The following is a 14,408-nucleotide window of genomic DNA, read 5'->3' on the forward strand; positions in this document are numbered from 1 at the left end:
TTTGCATCCTTGCCATCTGGTTATGTCCCTTCTTACCTTGTTATCTACCCATCTTTGACACCTTTTCCTCAGCCCTGTTACTGACATCAGCTTGAGCAACTTTGGTTGATACCATGTTGATGACACTGGTCATCAACTAGTGCTGGTATGACTCAGTTCTGTATGTGAAACCCACTACTGTGTTAACCTCTATGACCGTGTATGGTCACAATTTGGACCTGGTTATCCAGGGCCAGTTCCTTCACTAAAGTCATGAGTTCCGAGCTACTCCCTTACTCCCAGTTTTCAATTCTCATATTCCTACTGGACCTTGTTTTTTAAGTCTACTGCTTCTATCCCTTTTCTTCTGGGCCGCTGTTTCCCAGCTTATGTTGCTCAAATACTTTGTAAGTAAAGGGTTGAATGGTCAAGTTAGTATGCTACATATTATATCCTCCTACTGGGAATAGTTCTAAGGAGTCTTACAGTAAAGAAACCTGCTTAGTTTTGATTAAACATTGTCCCCAAACTTATTTACAAACAGGACCCTTTTCTGTGTAACAACTTATGATTTCCCTTATAGTTGGTATTCCATGGAACACACCTTGCAAAACAGTGTTGGCTCTCTCCTGCCTTTCTCTTCCTGCCTAGCCTGGTAACTGTCATCTGTTTTTTCATCTGTTTATCATTGATCTTTAGTATCTGCTAGTTTCCAACTCTGATAGCATCTGGCTACCTGTTTCCTTTCCTCTTAACTGAGGGAAGGAGGCGGCGAAAGCAAGAAATAAATAATAAAATTTTTCTGATAGGCTTTCTGAGAGTTCCTGTTGTTGAATCTTAACTTGGCCTTTGGTTCTTTTTGCTGTCTTGAATATATTTTTCCTCATTGATCTTTGGTTGTGAACTTTCACAGTGTTTTCTAATCTTCACATGCACTCTACTGTCCATCTGTTCCTACTTCACACCTCAGAGTTTGGAGACCATCTAAAAGGTAAACTTTTTTAGTTCCTTTATTTTAGGTATTATTTATTCATCTCTTGTTATCTCAGAGGAAAACTAGTTTTATTCCAGTCCTTAAATTCAGCAAGTCCAAAATAGAGTTATACTTGAGGATACAGATGTCACTCTATCTTTTTTGGCCTCAGTCTTCTCGCAAAGGCCTGATTAGCTGTTGCTCATCCTTTAGTGTCTAGCCTAGCTGTCACTTCTGTTATGGACTTTTCTTTGTTCATCTCCCTTAGTTTTCCTTGAAGGAGGCTGTGATTTAATTTGTTCTTTGTTATGTCCCTATCACTTAACCTAGTGCCAAGAGCTTTAAATACCACTTAATGCTGAGGCACACTTGGATCTTTATCTTCAGCTCTTTTTCTCTGTCAGCTTCTTATATTAAGACACCATAATTTTACTTCCTAAACACTTCTTGAGCCTCACCTCTATTTCTACTATACTGTCTAATCCATGCTGTCTTTATGACTCAGATGGTATATGGCATCCAGCTGACCCCTGTGTTCAGTGTTGCTCCCTTCAAATCCATCCTTCGTGCTGCTCACACACAGTGAGCTCTCTGAAGCATATATCTTCAAATCTTATGTGGCACCTCATCTATTTTCAACTCTCCTGGGTGATATTTATGGTATTCCGTGGCCTTGCCTCTGCCACTTCTCCAGCATCATTTCTTGCCACTTCCCTGCTCCAAACCTGATATCCTAATGACCGTTGCTTATGATTCCCTGGCATGCTGTTTGCTTGCTCTTAATCCACCTCTCCAGACTGAGCAGTCTTTATCTCCTCCAAGAACTCTTTCCTCTCTTCCCAGAGAGGACAGTAGTTTTATCTACTAAAAACTCCTCTCAGTGCTGACATTAGTACCTCCAAGAACTTGTTGCATAACACATGATCTCTCTATAAAATGTCTGCATTCTTTATGAGGCTGAGCTTCTCCAGGGCATCTTAGTGTTTTCCGGCTTATGGCTGGTGCCCAGTAAATGTTTCTTGAACTAAATTCAAGATATTCAAGAAGAGTGGGTTAACACACAAATGTGGGTCATAAGCCACAGTTTCTTAACGGAAGATTTAGGATGATTTATTTGTGTAAAATGCTACTTGACCATTTGAGATTGTCGGTTGGTATCAGAAAAAGTGTGGCCAGCACACACAACCCTTATGGTTGTTTACAGGACATTTTTACCCTAAAAGGTAGTGAATTTCTAGAGGACAGAGACCTTGCATTGTCTGCCTTTATTCCTCGCAGTGCTCCATGTGATGTCCTAGACAAAGTGAGTGCTCCGTAGGTGCTTGAACCAAATAAAGGGCAACATACTACTAGAGTTCGGTATCAAGTAGAGGCGGGCTTCTGGGCTCTTCTCTTTCTTGGATTCCCGAGCTCAGCTAATCTACAGTCCAAGGACCCATTTACCTTTTTATTCTCTACATATAAGAAAAGAATGAATGCCCCAGGTGATACTTAAGCCTGAACACTTAATCTGCTTTATTTGATGTATCTAAATGTTATGGCAGTTGTCAAATATCTTCAGTTTTATATAGGTTGTAAAGCCAGTATTATTTTAAAAGGAATATTTGTCCATTTTCAAACTTCTCTGTATTCTAAAATGAATTACAGTTACCAAAAGTAGCTCAGTGCAGTTGAATTAAATTAGTTGCACTTAAAAAGCCCCAAACAAAGAGGTACAGATTTAGTCATATATATTTGTACCATCCAATTCTACATATGTCTGGAAACTTTTGAATCTTCCATCGACTGCTCTGGTGACTTTCTCTGCAGTGGAGTAGTAGTAACAAATGGGCTGGATCTGTATTGTCCACAAACAGTAGCCAAAGCCATATGTGGCTATTTAAAGTGAAATAAAATTTAAAATTCAGTTGCTCAGTTACACTGGCCACATTTCAAATACTTAGTCAATACATGTGCTAGAAAGTTTTCTTCTGTACTGGATGAGATCATCTCTCTAGGTTCCTTCTGTGTTGGACATCTTGCTGGTCTTGCTACCTGAAAGCCGCTGCTGGTCTGATTTTTTCATAGGGAGCTTTAGAGATTTCTTAACATTCTTTGATCACATTTTGATTTTTACTACATTGGCTATTGCCTGAAATAACTGAGTTGTTGAGTGGAGCTTGGTCAGTTTTTTTCAAAAGATATTTTCATTGTGATAGTATTTGTTTTCTACTCCTCCTATTTTTTTTTCCCAAAGAATCTGCCACCAGGGGGTGCCCTCAAACCTTTTGGGAAAATTAAGTGTGTTTCAGCCTTGTTAATAAGAGTGAAGCGTAGACTAATAATACTGATTTTTTAATTCATGCTGTATAATTTAGGATTTAAATTAAGAATTAGGGACCATAATATATATGCACATTACTTTGTTTATATGGCAAATTATTTTTCTAGTGGTATGTGAGAGGCTGTCTTTGAACTATCTTAAAAGTTACTTAAAAATAAATAATTTTAAAGTATTAATTACAGTTCAGTAATATTCTCATTAAATTTAAAAGTATAAACTGTAGTAAGAGATTGAAGTTACTACTCACATTTTTTGAATGAATTAAGTTCATCTTACTTCCAGGACTAGAAAACTTATATTACCATTAGCTATTTCTCTGGGATCTTGTCATGTTCAGTTTGATTGCCTGGCTATAAAAGATGGATAATAATGTGATTCTATGGTATTGAAAATATCTGTTGGCTTATATGTAATAGCGTTGTGGTTTGGTGGTGTTTGCTAACGTGATTGATGGATATGGCCATGTAGTCATACGGTAATAGGAATGAGAGATGAGAAAGACCTACCAGAGCATCTTGTGCTAGTGTGGGATTGTTCCCTAAAGGATAATCATTTTCCATAACAGTACTGAGAAGTAAATTCTCCTTTGGAGACAGGATAGTGAGGATGCGTTATTGTGCTTTATCCTAAGATAATACTCGGTGCATTTTATTATTAGCATGGAAAAAGATTGTCATTATCAATAAATACTGTTTAGAGAAGAGCTTCCTTCATGTTTCGTAAACCTTTACGATTTTATTTGTGTATAATCTAATGAAATCTGTGTAGTAGATAGGGTGACAGTTGTCGTTTAGAGGCATAGTTTGTTTAAAGAACTTGGTGAAGATATTCTTTGTAAATTGCTTGTGTTCCCAGATTAGTTAATTATTTCAATTTAGGAGTACATGATGGTGAAATTTCCATCTACAAAAACCTGTGAATTTTAAGGCAGTGGTGGCTGGTTTTCTGGATGAAGAGAGAAACTAGTGCAGAGTTGTGTCATGAGCAACAGAACAGTGATTGGGAGAGGCTAGAAATGGAATTGTGAGGACCATCCAGGAGAGCCCTTTCTCATCTCCTTCCTTATTTCTCTTGCCTGTACTGGCTAATAGGAGCTTGGCTGTGGGCATGGAGATGTAGAATAAAATTAGAATCCACTGCTTGCACTCTTTTTCCTTTTTTTCCTCTGTTGCTGACAACCAATGATGGGGAAGAAGAGGAAATGGCTATAGCAGCCTGATTTACCCCATATTAAACAACTATCGAATTACTATAATGACAGGTACAGGTTATTTCCAGTGTAAGTTGCAAGATAAATACTTCGAAGCCTCTTTTGTACTATCCTTAAATCATTTCAAATGCTTATAATGAGCTGTGATTTTTATCAGTGATTCCCAGATTTAGTCATAGCACTTTGAAAATTCATAGGGTAACTCTTGATAGCTCTTTGAAGAGGAAAACCAAACCAAAGCAAAGATGAGAGAGGGGCAGGGTGGCTTCCCAGCACAACCCTTTTCCCTGCTACCAACACTGACCCCTGTTAGCACTCAGCCTTTCATATCACCTTGTTCTCCACGACATTCATTTTGTACCTCTTTTGATGCCTTAAGATAAAAATTTTAGACAGTCTTAATTAGGTGCACAAAATAGTTCACTAATTTCTGAAATATGCTTTCTTAAATATGAAAATGTTAGGCTAGCTATTTCCTGAAAACCAGCTGGGCTTTATTAAAATTTGGGGAACATTCTTATTGAAGCCGTAATTGTCATGGATGATACACATGAGAGATCACCCTGTGGTTGGCCTGTCAGACTTGCATGAGCCTTCAGAAATTAAGGGGGAGTGAGTGAGTTTGTTTTCTTGTAAGCTGTCACATTCTTCTCTTCAAAGTGTCAGCCTGAGTCACGCACAAATAAATGTTAGAAACATTCACCTTCTCCAGTTGATTTTTTTACCCTTACATAATTTAGTGCTATAATTGGTTTTTTTCTCACAAACATTTAATTTTGTAGTCTAAAGACATGCCTGAAGAATAAGTGGGTCTGAAAGATCATGTTAATTCTGACTTGTGTTATTTCTTTTTAATTTTTTAAAGATTTTATATATTTATTTTTAGAGAGAGAGAGAGCAGGGGGAGGGGCAGAGGAATAGGGAGAGAAAGTCCCAACCAGACTCCATGCTGAGCGTAGAGCCCAACACAGGGCTCCATCGCACAACACCGAGATCACAACCTGAGCCGAAACCAAAGAGTCTGCTGCTTAACTGCCACCTATGTGCCTCTTTTAAAAATTTTTTTGAAGTATAAACCTGCCTTTCTGGCTTGGGATCCCATTAAGTTTTAGGTATAATATAGAAAGCTTACCCCATATGCAGTTTAATTTACTTTTCCTTAAAAAGAAAAAAAAAAAAACAAGGAAAAGAAACTCTAATATTTGCCCTAAGTAGCGGTGATTTTCATAGGAAGTAGAGAGGAGGAAGAGAATGAGCTTTGTAAAATTACCTATAATAGAAAATTTAAGTTAATTGAACAAGTATTTATTGAGAATGTCACATATGAATATCACTGTTCTAGGCATAGTGAAGCAACATAAATTTTGTTTTTAATATTTATTTATTTATTTATTTGAGAGCGAGCGAGCATATGAATGAGTGGGCAGAGAGAGAAATGGGCTTCCTGCTCAGCAGAGATGTGGGGCTTGATCCCAGGACCCCATGATCATGACCTGAGCTGAAGGCAGATAGATGCCTAACCAATTGAGCCACCCAGGTGCCCCCATAAATCTTGTCTTAAAGGAACTTCTAGTAAGCACTTGTAGGCATATCCATAAATAACTACAGTATAAAGCAGGAAGTCTTAAGTGTCTTGTGAGAAAAAGTACAGATAAATTGGAGGAGGGAAAGTTAACCTTCTAGCTGGCAAATCAAATTGGATAGACTTTGAAACAACATGTTGTTTGAGCAAGACATCAGAAGGTTAGGTAAGTTTTAAAGTTGAGTAGGAAAGATATTGTAGGTGTAGCACAAATTGTATCTGTGGCAACATAGGTAGGTGCTCAAAAAGAGTAAATTGCTGAGTTGCCAGTATGTAAAATGCACAGAAGGTGGTGTGTATGTGTGCTAAAGAAGACTAGACAAGCATCTAAGGCCAGATAGTTGGTTATTAGTTCAAAGAATTATGCTGTATTGTAAAGGCAATGAAAAGCCATTAAAAGTTTTCAAGTGGAGCTGGGACACACCAGGGTGTACTTGTGTGGAAACTGAAGGTGGGCCAGCAGTAGGGCAGCAGTTAGATTGCTGTAGCACTCTTGGGGAGATTGGATGAAGGGCTGAGTCAGGGGAGCTTAGTAGTAGTGATTAAGAGGAGGTAACGAGTATGTTAAGTTCCTGCTGAATCAGTCAGTAGGACTTGGCAGTTAACTGATGTGGGGGTGGTGAAGGAAGGGGGAGGCTCAATTCAGAAAGGTGGTGAATTACTGGCCCATTAGATTATTATTACTATTATTATTACTTTGCATTTGTATGTGGGGCTTTAGAATTTATAAAACACTGTTACCTCTGAGCTTTCATAACTCTCTAAGTTAAACAGAGTTAGAATTATCCTTATTACAGATGAGGAAATAAAGAATTCGGGAATTTTTTGTTAATACAGAGAGTAAATGCAGATCTGTGCCTCTTACTGTAGTCTTCCAGTATCTTGGCCAGTGCTCCATTCTCTAAAACCTGGCAAGCAAAGGCTTGGCATCTAGTCTTAATTTATGCCACTAAGTGTGAGTGTGGGAAACTGCTTTACCTCCTTTAAGCTGTAGTTTCTTTAGATGTCTTTATGCTTTCTATTTTTCAGGGATACTTTCAAGGTAAAATGTGATGTTTTTATTTTCATTAACTCTTTATTCAGCAAATAATAGTGAGTACTAAATACTGTGCTTGGTATGGGAATGCAAGATATCAGAGATACAGTCCCTGCTGTTGCAGTGTTTCACAAATTGGAGGAGAGGAGACGAACATAAGTGGATAAGTTACCATAATAAGCTGTAATAAGTGCTGTAGTACAGGTGTGTGCATTTGACAATAGAGTCACAGAGGAAGGAGCAATTAGGAAAGTCAGGGAAATGTGAACTAAGTCTTGTCCCATACTTAGTTATTTAACTGTAGTAAAATGTTAAACAAGGCAGAAGGTAAAATCTGTATCATCATCATAATAGTAGCTATTATTTGTTGAAAGCTTCTAAAGCCAAGGAACCCCAAGGATTGCTAGTAGCTACCAAAATTAGGAAGAGGCTTGGAAAGATTCTTCCCTAGAGCTTTCAGAGGAAGGATAACCCTGCCAGCATCTTGATTTTAGACTTCTAGCCTCCAAAACTATGAGAGAATGAATTTTTGTTGTTTTAAGCCACAGTTTGTGGTACTTCATTATAGCATCCTAAGGAAACTAATGTAGCAGTGACATAAGAATCAAATTGTGGTGAACACTGAGTAACATATAGAATTGTTGAATCATTGTATTATACATCTGAAACTAATGTAACATTGTTTGTTAATTATACTAAAATAAAAACAAAATGAAACAAAGAATCAAATTGATCTGTGGGAAACCAAGAAAACCCAGAAATAGACCCATGATTACAGAATCATTTGATTTTCAACAAAGGTGCCAAAGAAATCTAGTGCGAGAAAGAAACGTCTTTTTAACAAATGGTGCTGGAGAAACTGGATGTACATATGGGGGGAAAATTAACTTCAGCTCTTCCTACACAGCATACGTAGAAAATAATTCTAAATACAAAAGTTAAAACCATGAAGCTTCTGGAAGAAAGTATCTTCGTCATTTAGGGAAAGATTTCATAGGACACAGAAAGCATTAGCCATAAAAGAAAAAAAATTAATGAATACTCATCATCTAAGTACATTAAGAAAATGAGTAGACAAACTAAGGACACGGATAAAATATTTTCAAAAAGTTTCTCTAACAAGGGCCTTGTGTTTAGAATATATAAATAACTATAATTAAAAATTAAAAAGACAAACAGCCTTATTAAAAAAATGAGCAAAAGAATTCAAAAGACATCACAAAGAAAGGCATACAAATGACCAAGTAGCACATTAAAAAGTGCTCAATATCATTTGTCATTGGGGAAATGCCAATGAAAATTGAAATGAAATATTAGTACACAAACACTAGAAAGGCTGAAACTAAAATGACCAAGTGTAGGTATAGATATGGAGCAACTGGAACTCTCATATTTTGTTGCTGGAGTGTGCAGTGGTACTACTACATTGGGGATAGATCTGGCAGTTCTTTAGAAAACTAAACATTTATCTACCCTATAATCCATTAATTCATTAATTCTGCTTTTGTTTTTTTATTGTTTTTTTTGTTTGTTTTTTAGAGAGAGAGAGAGAGAGTGCGTGTGTGTGTGTGTGTGTGTGTGTGTGTTTAAGAGAGAGGAGGGACTTGGAAGGGAGAGAGGGAGAGAGAGAATCTTAAGCAGGCTCCATGCCCAGTGCAGAACCCAAAGCGGGCTCAATCCCACAACCCTGAAACCATGACCTGAGCTTAACTGACTGAGCCACCCAGGTGCTCCTAATTCTGTTCCTTTCTATACCCAAGAAAAATGAGAGTGTGAGTGCGTGAAAAGTCCTGTATTTATAGAAGAATCTTATAGCATCTTTGTCTAATAACCAAAACCTAGAAACAGACCTGTTGTCTATCAACAGGAAAATGAATAAACAAATTGTGGTGTATTCATACAATGGGATAAAATAATAAAAGGGAACAAAGTCACTGATAAAACATAGATATATCTCAAAAACATTGTGTTAAGAAAAAAAAAAAACCTTGCGTAAAACAGTACGGTCCTTTGTTTCCAATACATAAAGTTTTATAAGAGGCAGAACTAATCTGTAATAGAACAAATTTAGGACAATGGTAGTCCCTTAGGTGTGGGGGCAGGAGTTTCCTGGAAAGGGGCATGAGAGAACTTCTAAGGTTTTTGTTTTGTCTTGTTTTTTAAGATTTTATTTATTTATTTGACAGAGATCTCAAGTAGGTGGAGAAGCAGGCTCCCTGCAGAGTAGAGAGTCTGATGCAGGGCTTGATCCCAGGACCCTGAGATCATGACCTAAGCTGAACGCAGAGGCTTTAACCCACTGAGCCACCCAGGCACACCTGTTTTGTTTTGTAAAGATTTTATTTATTTTTGAGAGAAAGAGAGACCACAAGTAGGCAAAGTGGCAGGCAGAGGAAGAGGGAGAAGCAGGTTCCCTGCTTATCAGGGAGCCTGATGGGGGACTCAATTCCAGGACCCTGGACTCACGACGCAAGCTGAAGGCAGACGCTTAACTGACTCAGCCACCCAGGTGCCCGAGAGAACTCTTAAGGTTTTGATGATGTCCTATATCTTGATAAGGGTCTAGGTTTACAGGTATATACATTTGTAAAAAAATTTGTTGAATGGTAATATGCCACTTAAGTATACCACTTAAGATTAGTATATTTCATTGAATTTAAATTTTACCTCAAAAGAAAAAAACTAAATAAGTATTAAATTAAATATTAAGCTATAATTGTTAATATGCAGGCTGAAGTGATAAATGTACAGATGTACCCAATTACTTCAAAGTGAATTTAAAAATGGATTGATGGATGGGTAGATATGTGACAAAAGTAAATATGGAAAAATGTGATTTAATTATAGAAACTACCAACCGAGTATATGGTGTTAGTGTATAGTTATTTTAACTTTGCTGTATTTTTGAAAGTTTCATACAATGTTGAGAAAAATAATTACTATTGATAGGGAATTATACATCTAGTAACATTTATCATTCTGTTACATGGAAAGACATCTGTGGCTTTCTCTTAAGGCAGAAAATCAAGTTGCAATAAATTATAGTATACCATTTAGTTAAAAAATTAACATAACAAAATTGAGTAGTTATTTTAATTTTAGGATCGTAGGATTATGACTTTTTTCCTCTTCAGATTTTGGGGTGTGAGGTACTTTTTTTTGAAAAATTATGTAATAAAATTTAATAGTCTAGACCTTGTATATAAAGGATTGGTTGTTTTTTTTTTTTTTTGAAATTTTCTTTAAAAGAGATTAGTAGTAAATAACTTCAGAGTTTTACTGGGATCTAACTAGGTTTATATCAATAAAAAATGGAGTGACTTAAGGTGTTCATTCTATTGTTTTGTGACTGGTCACTTTTTTAAAGTTCTGAACTATTTGAAGAAGTAGATCAGTGGCAACTTCCTCTTTTAGTAAAATGATGGTAGTTTTCTGATTTTATCAGCTATAGATTTCACTTACTCTCTCAAAGTTCAGAAGTCATTATTTACTTAATACTTTCCCTATTCCAGACACTGTACTTAGTCATTATCAATATATCTGTAGTAATAGAGCACAGTTCACAGATTTAGTTTTAGTTGGTCAAGTATTCTAAGAAAGAAAAAATAAGTAAACATCTCTTCCTTTGCATGCTTCTAGAGATTTAAAACATTCATAATGTTTTGACATTTGGCAAATCGGTTACTCTTTTTAAGTAGTTCGTCCATGATTCTGTCTGCTAAAGGAAGAAAGAAAGATAACCTTTCTATAGTCACTGTGATGAGCTTATAGTATGACCTAGAACAATCCTTCAGGGTTAGGGCTGACCTATGGGTGGGGGTGGCAGTCACAGAAACAACATAGGGCTTTCTGCTGTGAGACTCATGAGGTCAGTGATCATGTCTGTTATTGTTTACAGTTCTGTCTTCATTCCTGGTACAGTGCCTGGTACATAATAAATACTCAAAATACTTGTTTACTGGTGAGTTGAATTAACAAACAGATTTATAGTTTAAAAAGAAGAGATGAACAAATTGGCATTACAATTTTGAAACTCCTTATGTCAATTCTGAATGAGACATACACTTTGAGACATACATACACTTTGTGGAACTAGAATAAAAATATGGTACACAGACACATATACACATGCAGAAACACCTGCTACATATAGTTATGTATGCAGACAATCCAATAGAGAGCAGAGCTTTACTTGTGATAAAATTTAATGAAACTCTCCTTTTATTGTCTTATGTTTATTTTCCTTATAATCATCATTGCCATTATTATAAATAAACATAATAGATGCTGTATTATAAATAAACAAACATTCTATTCTTCAAGGTTCTTGCTACTCTGGAAGTAAAGAAATGACTGACTTTTTTTTTTTTAGAAATATCTTACATTTTAAAAATCTTTCATCATTTATATCTTGGTTTGCACTGTATAGGTTAATAATAAATAATAATTTATAAAAGGTAACATTTGCATAAAAATACTAATATGTGAGAAAGCTGAAGATCATGGTAGCTTTTTAAATTATGCATTCTATTTTTTTTAAAGATTTTATTTATTAGAGAGATGGAGAGAGAGCACAAGTAGGCAGAACAGCAGGCAGAGGGAGAGTGAGAAGCAAGCTCGCCGCTGAGCAGGGAGCCCAATGTGGGACTCGATTCCAGGACCCTGGGATCATGACTTGAGCTGGAGGCAGCTGCTTAACTGACTGAGCCACTCAGGTGCCCCATAAATTATGCATTCTTTCTCGAACAGTAGTTGAGTTGGTTATGTTCTTGAATGATGTTTTTTTATGTTCTCATTTGCGTTTCCAAAGCAGCATTTAGACATAGCTCTGAAGTGTTGACAGTTGTGAAGAAGTCCAGTGCAGTAACATTTTATCAGATAAATAAGTGATATTTTAAAGCTTGTGACTGTCAGCAAAGCACAGCAGCAACCACTTGGTCTGTCAGTTTTAAAAGACAAGGATAGGTACCCAAAAGAGAAGCTGTCAGCCCATTTAGACATATAAAGGTTAAATGTCTTTAGGTTAAAATGTTTGGGTAGACATTTCACCCTGTCCATTCTACTAAATGTAGTTAAAACCCTGGATACTATATAAACATAAGAGCACTCTGAACGGTAGAGAAAATACTGACCAGCTATGGTCTGTGGGGCCCTAGAAATGTACAGTAGAGGTCTGTCTGGGAACTTGAACTCTCACCTCCACCCAGTGGCACAAGATGCCTTCCCCACTCCTCACAAGTAGGGGGCCTGAGTTTCTACTCCAAACTGGCAGTAACGAGTTAGCTCCTGCCTTCCTCTGTTACAGAAGGCGTGCTAAAACAAGATTTAAATAAGATCCAGAATCTCATGACATAATATCAAAGATACCCAGATTCCAATAAAAGATGACTCATCACCAAGAATCAGGAAAATCTGCGTTGAAATGAGAAGACAATCTATGGACCTCAACCCCAAGCTTACAGAATTATGTGACAAGATTTTCAAGGAGCCATCACAAAAGGTTTCAATGAACTATTACAAGTCTGCCAAAAATGATGAAAAAATAGTTTCAGGAAAGAAATAGTAGCTATGAAGATAAAACCAAATAGAAATTTTAGAACTGAAAAATACAATAACTGAAATTTTAAAGAAGTGCTATGAATGAGCTCAATGAGGAAATGGGATGACAGAAGAAAGAAATGGTGAACTTGAAAGAGTACAACAGAATTACTCATTTTGAACAATACAAAGAAAGTAGACTGGCAAAAAGAAAAAACACCAAAAAAAAACAGTTTAAGGACCTTTGGTACTACAATAAAAGATCTAACACTGTCCTAATTTAGAGAGGGAGCTTAAGCATAGGTTGGATGTTAGCGTATTGATATAATGACAATTCTTAGTGTTAGAAATTCTCTATAAAACCAGAGTGAATGTAAATTGTTACTTTTTCTATTTATAGACATACCTTGTGCAGCTTCAGATAGACGAATGAAGGTTCCTTAATTCCAGTTTATAGCAAAGAAAGTCTGTAGGTTTGTGAAGAGTCTGTATCCTCATCAATCCCTTTCAAGTAGAGAAGTGGGGAGAGTAGTGGAGTAGAGGTGGGAACACTTGGGTTCTAGTTTTGATTTAGTTGCTAATTGACCTTCTTAAGCTAGGATAATCAGGTAACCTCCTTGGCCTCAGTTTTCTTTCCTATGTAATAATGACAGAATCAGACTAGGTTATAAATGAGACCTCCTTTAGTTCAAATGTAATTTTAAGTTGCTTAGTGTTTTACTTTAATCCTGACTTAACAATTTCCAAATGGTTAATTGGTTAATTCCAAATTGGTTAATTTCCAAATTAACAGTGTTTTCATTTTCAGTACTTTTAAAGACACATTTTTAGAGAGAAATTAGATCAAAAGACCTAAATATTTTCTAAAGCCTGTAGGGATGGGAAATTATAAAAGATAAAAATGGGCTATGAATGTTGTCTTTGTTGTGCTTCAGATTATGATGTGGGAATTGTGATTTTAACCTCCCAACGGTGCCTTAAAATAAAAATTCTGTGATCATCAGAAACCTCCTTGTTTACTACCCAGTAGGTTAGATTTGAAAAATATACTGTGCTCTGAAATAATTAGTATGTTTTTTATGGTGATTTTTTAAAATTATGAACAATTGAAACTGGATGGGTTCTAGGGTTTCTTAGTGAGTCCTTAGTGGTCTAGCAGTTTTTAGTTGTAACCAAGGGCAGAATGTGCTGGGTTTTTTTATTTGCAAGTGTTTCATTTGATTGTGAAAGTTGACATGAGAGATATTTGATATTTGAGATATTTAATTAGCTTTCGGAGGGTATTCAGGTAGATTAGATATGTTTGAAAGTGAATTTGTAGGGGCGCCTGAGTGGCTTAGTCGGTTAAGCATCTGCCTTTGGCTCAGGTCATGATCCCAGGGTCCTCAGTGGGGAGCCTGCTTCTCCCTGTCCCTCTGCTATTCCCTCTGCTTATGCTCTCTCTGCCAAATAAATAAATAAAATCTTTTTTAAAAAACGAGTTTTTAAATACCCAAGTTCTACCTTAGTGCATGTCCGTTGGTATACTTTTACATGTGTTTGATGATACTGATAAAGTGCCTTATGGTATTCAGTGAAAAGCAGGTATGTAATTTAATTTCATAACAAACATTTGTTCATTGGTTATTATTCACTAATATATTTGATTGGTTTTCAGGTACTTGAAGAAGCAGAAGCTCAACATTTATATCAGTCCATTTTGCCTGATATGGTGAAAATTGCACTCTGTCTGCCCAATATTTGCACCCAGGTTAGTAGAAATAACTT

At 36.4% G+C, this 14,408-nt stretch overlaps 1 protein-coding gene across 2 annotated transcripts in view; it reads left to right on the top strand.

The window, feature by feature from the left end:
• Positions 1-14,408, top strand: part of PARG (poly(ADP-ribose) glycohydrolase) — a 122,297-nt gene that overhangs the window by 38,957 nt on the left and 68,932 nt on the right. For both annotated transcript variants that reach the window (XM_080822882.1, XM_080822883.1), the window contains exon 8: positions 14,299-14,391. In XM_080822882.1, the coding sequence (XP_080679008.1) occupies positions 14,299-14,391 (93 nt within the window). The remainder of the gene's footprint in view (positions 1-14,298; positions 14,392-14,408) is intronic.

This window comes from Martes martes, assembly GCF_963455335.1.
Source record: "Martes martes genome assembly, chromosome: 14".
NCBI lineage: Eukaryota > Metazoa > Chordata > Mammalia > Carnivora > Mustelidae > Martes > Martes martes.